Source organism: Haemaphysalis longicornis, unplaced genomic scaffold, assembly GCF_048455015.1.
Source record: "Haemaphysalis longicornis isolate Haplotype H1 unplaced genomic scaffold, Haemaphysalis longicornis Haplotype H1 scaffold_3, whole genome shotgun sequence".
NCBI classification, from domain to species: domain Eukaryota; kingdom Metazoa; phylum Arthropoda; class Arachnida; order Ixodida; family Ixodidae; genus Haemaphysalis; species Haemaphysalis longicornis.
In genome coordinates this window covers 106,677,947-106,683,946 of record NW_027526335.1, presented here as the reverse complement: position 1 = coordinate 106,683,946, position 6,000 = coordinate 106,677,947, and the positions used below count along the sequence as shown (strand labels likewise).

General features: G+C 46.4%; 1 protein-coding gene across 1 annotated transcript in view; it reads left to right on the top strand.

Moving 5' to 3' along the window:
• The first annotated feature begins 724 nt into the window (after window positions 1-724).
• LOC144175363 (uncharacterized) overlaps window positions 725-6,000 on the top strand; it is a 41,044-nt gene continuing 35,768 nt past the window's right edge. The window contains exon 1 of the mRNA XM_077704445.1: window positions 725-794. Within this exon, the coding sequence (XP_077560571.1) occupies window positions 756-794 (39 nt within the window). The 5' untranslated portion in view covers window positions 725-755. The remainder of the gene's footprint in view (window positions 795-6,000) is intronic.

The following is a 6,000-nucleotide window of genomic DNA, read 5'->3' as shown; positions in this document are numbered from 1 at the left end:
TTTGGGTATATATTCCTAATATATACCTGCCAAATTCATACTGGTGGTAGTTCCAGCTCCAAAGGCACTTTCTGGGGATAAAGTTTGAAACACTACAAAAATAGGAAAACTATAAAATAATTACAAAAAATAGCCAACCGTGAAACGCCATGCATTTCCACAATAATGCACATTACGCGAAAGTTGCACCTGTAATCGTTATAATGGCGTAAATGGAGATATTTGGTCGGACAGGATTGACAAAAATAAAAAAATATACTGTAAAGAACTCACGCTTGAGATAATCAGCACAAGTATGCTATGGATTACTGGACAACTCTCTGAATTTCTGCAGTATTTTTTTTAACCGTGTCGTATGAAACTGTTGCTACCAACCTCGACTTCTAAACGGACTTTCAGCGCTTGGACAGCATGAACGGTGAATGCAGAAGCTCTTTTGCGCAACCTCGACTCAACGCCGAAGAAGAACTATTGCGTCTCACGTATTAAGAACGCAATGTAGATGTGATCAGCAACATTTTGTCACCGGAAGCGACTGTTTCGATCTGTTGCATACAGTGTCGTCATCGATGAGTTACCGACAGATCAGAGGAAATGTTTTTTTTTTTCAGTTCATGGAGTTTTATTATCTTTGTATAAGAATGTTAACTTCAGATAAGACCTATGTTTCAGCATTGGTGAAATTTGGTAGGTCTCGCTTACTTAAGCCCCGTTTGGTAGGTCGATGCCCTCAGCCTTGTTTCTGCCCTTCGTCAATGCCACAAGGGATTCAGCGACAACGTGCCTCCCGTAAGGTAGTACCAGCGCTTCGCTCGAAGACCTCGCTCAATATTCTGGTTCAGGCCAAAAGCTGCCGACAATTCCTTGACAAACAGTGAATACCGAGAGAACCGACTAGAAGGGAAGAGTATTCACTCCATATTCGACACTCGGACTCTGGACCTGCACGACAGGAGTGCTTGCAGATCTATTTGAGAGAGAGAGAGAGAGAGAGAGAGAGAGAGAGAGAGAGAGAGAGAGAGAGAGAGAGAGAGAGAGAGAGAGAGAGAGAGAGAGAGAGAGAGAGAGAGAGAGAGAGAGAGAGAGAGAGAGAGAGATCTTTAATGAACAAGTGAGGTCAGCCAGGCGGGGCGCCCGACTTGCTACACCAAATGGGGGTGAAGGTGTGATGAAGATTAATGAAAACTCTCACTTACACATGAATACTCAAACACACAGACGCACACAAAAAGCACACACACAGTCAGGCGATATAGTCATTTGTCTGAGAGTTCATAGCTCACTGACAAGTCCAGTGCTCCGGAGGAACGTTAGGAGCACTGTTGTTCCGCGACTTGCCATGCCGGTTCTAAGCCAGGGCCCAAGGAGGTGGCTCGAAGAGAAAGCTTTGCCGTGGTACGCTCAAGTTCGTAGCGAGGACATGCGCAGAGAACGTGTTTCAGGTCCTCGGGAACTGTATAGGTAGGGCAGAGAGCTGAGGAAACTCGACGTAGTTTAAAAAGGAAATGCTTAGTGTACGCCACATTCAGTCGTATTCGATGCAGGAAAGCTTCATCTCGCTTGCACAGACCGCTTGGCATCCGAAATCGACACTCTGGGTTTATTGCATGCAACGGATCGTAGGTATTATTTGGGTCGGTCCACAGCAATCGCTGAGAACTCTTGGCAAGCGATGACGCCAGAGTCGCTCCGTCTCGCCTTGTGAAAGGCACTGGCGTAATAATTGGGCTGGAATGCGCTGATGCATCAGCTCTGTCGGCTTCGTCGTTGCCAGCCACACCGCAGTGAGATGGAAGCCACTGCAGAACAACGACGTGGTGGTTGTTTATTGCCTGCGTGTGCAGGCCATTAATTTCTTGAGCAAGCTGCTCTTGTGGCAGCACCATGAGGTGCTGAAGGGCTGCTCGAGAGTCGGTGAAGATTGCCCATGCCTGAACTGGAGCAGTTAAAATGTGTTCCAATGCAGCACGTAGGGCCGTGAGTTCAGTAACCATCGACGAAGTTTTGTGACCTAGTTTTGCGGTAATTTTTGTGTGGGTTGATGGGATCCATATTCCGATAGCAGATGGCGTATCCATCACTGATGCATCCGTGAAAATGTGAGTGCAATTTTGGTAGGTAGTAGCAATGTGCTCCAATGAAAAGAATTTAAGAGCAGGCAGAGGCAACTTAGCTTTGCTCTGGATGCCGGGAACGGTTAATGTTATTTTCTAGGAGGCAAATCTCCATGGTGGCTGGGTATGCTCTGGTGGGCTCTGATACACTGCTGGTAATAAGGCACGTACCTCGGCTTCCGAGTCACAAGCCAGTGGATGGTCGACAGTCCTGGTCACAAACCGCAAGCGTGCACGAAGGAGTTCTTGCTGGCAGAGAGCCGTTGGAGAGAGGCGCCTACTCTCCCTGAGAGTTCCAAGGGTTGAAGTATTTTTAGGTACCCCAAGGCACACACGAAGCACTTTCGCTTGTAAGCCTTCTATAAGCCGTGAATTCGTTTTTGTGAGAGGCTCGAGGGCAGGCAAGCTGTAGCGAAGCAATCCCTCTCAGAGTGCATTGTAGAGCTTGATGAGAGACTCCACCGAGCAACCTCCCGCACTGCTGGAGATCATGCGGAAGATCGATGCGTACGCATCAAGCTTGTGCCTCAGTTGTCGTATATGTGTTGACTACGTCATGTTCCTGTCAAAAGTCACTCCTAGAATATTGTGGCTGTCAACGTAAGATATAGGAACACCTCCGAGGTTAAGAAGATACCGGGAGAGATGACGCCTGGTGAAAGCTATCGCAGCAGACTTCTACGCCAATATTTCGAGGCCACGTGCTGCCAGAGATGTTGCCATTGAGTTAATGGCCCCTTGAAGCCTTGCGCGCAAAATCCGCCGGTTGCTTCCTGAGCACCAAATGCATATATCATCAGCATAAAGAGAAATTTGAACGGACGGCGGCAAGCACTGCTCGATTCCAATTAGGGAAATGTTAAACAACGTCGGGCTTAAAATTCCTCCCTGGGGGACACCTCGACGCACAGTGTGAAGTCCAGTGTCACTATCCTTAGTAGACATGTACAGTGACCTGTAGGATAAATAATTGCAGAGCCATGCATACATTCGGCCTTGAACTCCGACGTACTTCAAGGCTATCTGGATAGCTTCGTGCGACACAGAATCAAACGCTGCTTTAACATCGACGAACACTGCAATGGTGATGCGACGCAAGGCTTTGGCTCGCTTGATATGACTCACGAGGGCCAGGACATTGTCAATGCTGCTCCTGCCTTTTCTAAAGCCGTACATCCTTCAGTGAACCCAAGAACATGATGGTTATGATTATTATCTTCTTCAGTCATCATCATCATGTTGCCACCATCTTCTTCTTCCCAGCACAGTTATAAATATACATGCTGTTTCTTTTCCTTAATTAAATTATGGTCATATTTTCCGAAACAATAGCTGCTAGCGCTTCGTGTCGCTTGAGGTGTGCACTGTACCCCAGTAACAAGTTTGTTTGACGTACTGTACAATGCTGAAACCACCAATTCTGCATCTTTCTTATAACACGATGACACCGAGAAAGAACAACGACGAAGAACTGCGTAACCCGCCTCTGTGGCTCAGTGGCTAACGCGCTGTGCTGCAGTACCCAAAGACGCGGGTTCGATCCCGTCCGTGGTGGCCTTTTTTCAGACGGACCTGAAAAGCCAAAATACCCGTGTGCCGAGATTTCGGCGCAAGTAATTATCCCCATGTGGTCAGAATTAACCCGGAGCTCTCCACTACGGCGCGCCTCATAGCCCGTGTGTAACGTTCGCGCGTTAAAGGGACGTACACTGATGGGAATTTGCCAAACTTCTGCTTACGTTTGCATTGCATAGACTGTATCAAATAAACACATTTTTTTGTTTATCCGACCGATAAATCAGTATTTATTATATAAATCCTGAAAGAAGAAACATACCATGCGACGTTTACGGTGGCCGCAACAACTAGTAGCAGTGACGCGTATTCGAGGTGAGATGGGAGTGGAAGATGTCGAAGGTTGGAATTAAAACCAGTTTCAGTGGCGGTTCTGTGCAACTTCATGTTTCACATCCGAGGTTATCGTTGGTTGGCCATTCTCGTTTTCTCAGTAATCGGCATACCACGCTTCTTCCATGTTGTCGGTTGTAGAGTGCTTCAAATTAGCCTGCCAGCTCCGCTTATAATCCTAACAGTCATTAGCCTAGTCGCTGAACGCCGTCCGTCTCATCGGAGACGCTCAACTGCGAGGTGCCTAGAGCCTCCCTCCCCCACTCCCCACCCCCTTTTGGACCTTGAAAGGCCCGTCCCTGTGTCCAAAAGTCGGCTGATTCGGCACTGTGACCGCAAGCGATTCGGTGCTTATGTCAACACAACGTTCATTCAACGAGAACTCGCCAACTCATCAGTGTCAGTCTGCGCGCAGTCTGCCGTTTCGCTCGTGCAGCCATCAAGGTTGCAGCGCAAGCAGCTGAATTCAGTATAGAACACATTACCCAAGTACAAGAATACCAACTCTAAAACTATCAGTCTAGGTATATATCGTATTACCTGTTTATTTTTTTTCATTTTCAGCATTCCCAGCAGCTTAGATAACTATTTCTTCAATAACGATGGGACAGTAAACGTCTCTGAAATTCCCACAAATATCGTATCTCTGGCACTTGTATTTCTTAGGCAGCAAAAACAAGAGAAAAAGTGCATGTGGTCGTCCTTATGACCACTGTTGTAGTTCACGCATCGTAAAAAGGGCTTCCGGCATCTTGGTTTTACGCTGTCAGATAAACATTTGGGTTGATTTTAATTCTTTAGTGCCTACATTAACTTCGCTGACTCTTCTCCCGCCTTCAATGGGCCTTGGAGTTTTTTTCTAGTAGCGTTCCACTCAGCGAAGCGTCGCATGTGCACTTGTGTGGAGCTACTTTAACTTCGTTGACTTTACTAAGCTTGATACAGCCTACAAACGAACAAACTAAAGGCACATTCTTCCAGGCATAGATCGTGTCTTAGCTTAGTTTTAATTAAGCTAACGACCTGCGAAGACCCGCCCGCTTTTGACCGCCTGACTCTGTCCGAGGGTCGGCGAGCCACGCAGCGGCGCAGTCAAGGCAAGAATTCTCGAGTAAGCGTCATAGGAAGCGTCATAGGAAATCTGCAAAAAAGATTCAGAGAGAAGTAAAGCACTTTAGAATTGATATTTATACTAAAAAAGTCGCGTAAACGCTCCGAGATTGGTCGAAACATGGCCTGGGGATGCCAAACTAGAATTTGTGCAAGTAATCCCACGATGTTGACAAGTCACTTCAGTCAAACCACATAATCTTAATCTGAATTATTGCATAGCCTGCGAAATGTGGTAATCCCGAACACGACCCGTTGTCAGTGAGGGGAATGATCTCAGGTCAATATACCAATACCGCGGCCCACGTATTTAATGCATTACCGCACAGGTGCTTTATAGTGAACTTGCAATATTTTATTTAACGGGCTTTTTTTTTAGTTGAGTTTAAGCTAGGGACCTAGGTTTTCAAAATATCTAGATAAATAAGAAGACAATTGACACGTACGACGCTTAGTTATTCGGCTCGTGCCCGAAGACGACGAGAAAGAAAGACACTGAAGCCCGAATACTGCCGTGAGTATATCTTTACTGGAATTCGCTGTAACCATGGTAAAACGATTATTGAATGACGAATGGCAGGATAAAAAGCTGTTTGAAGCAGTTGCCCTGTGCTTCAGGCCTAGTATCTGTGTATTAACTTAAAATATTCCATGAAATATCTACCATTAAGGAGTCCAATAGACGCTAAACACCAAAACGTTTTGTCTTGTGATTTTCTGTCCGCTTGCAGATAGTATCGCTTTTAAAAATACCTAGAACGCAGGGCGCCGATTTTCCGCAAGTGCTTGCCGCACAGGCGCTGCCTTACCATTTACTTCGTTTTGAAATAGTGCCGCCCGTGTCCATTCTGACAGCGCAACTTGGGAA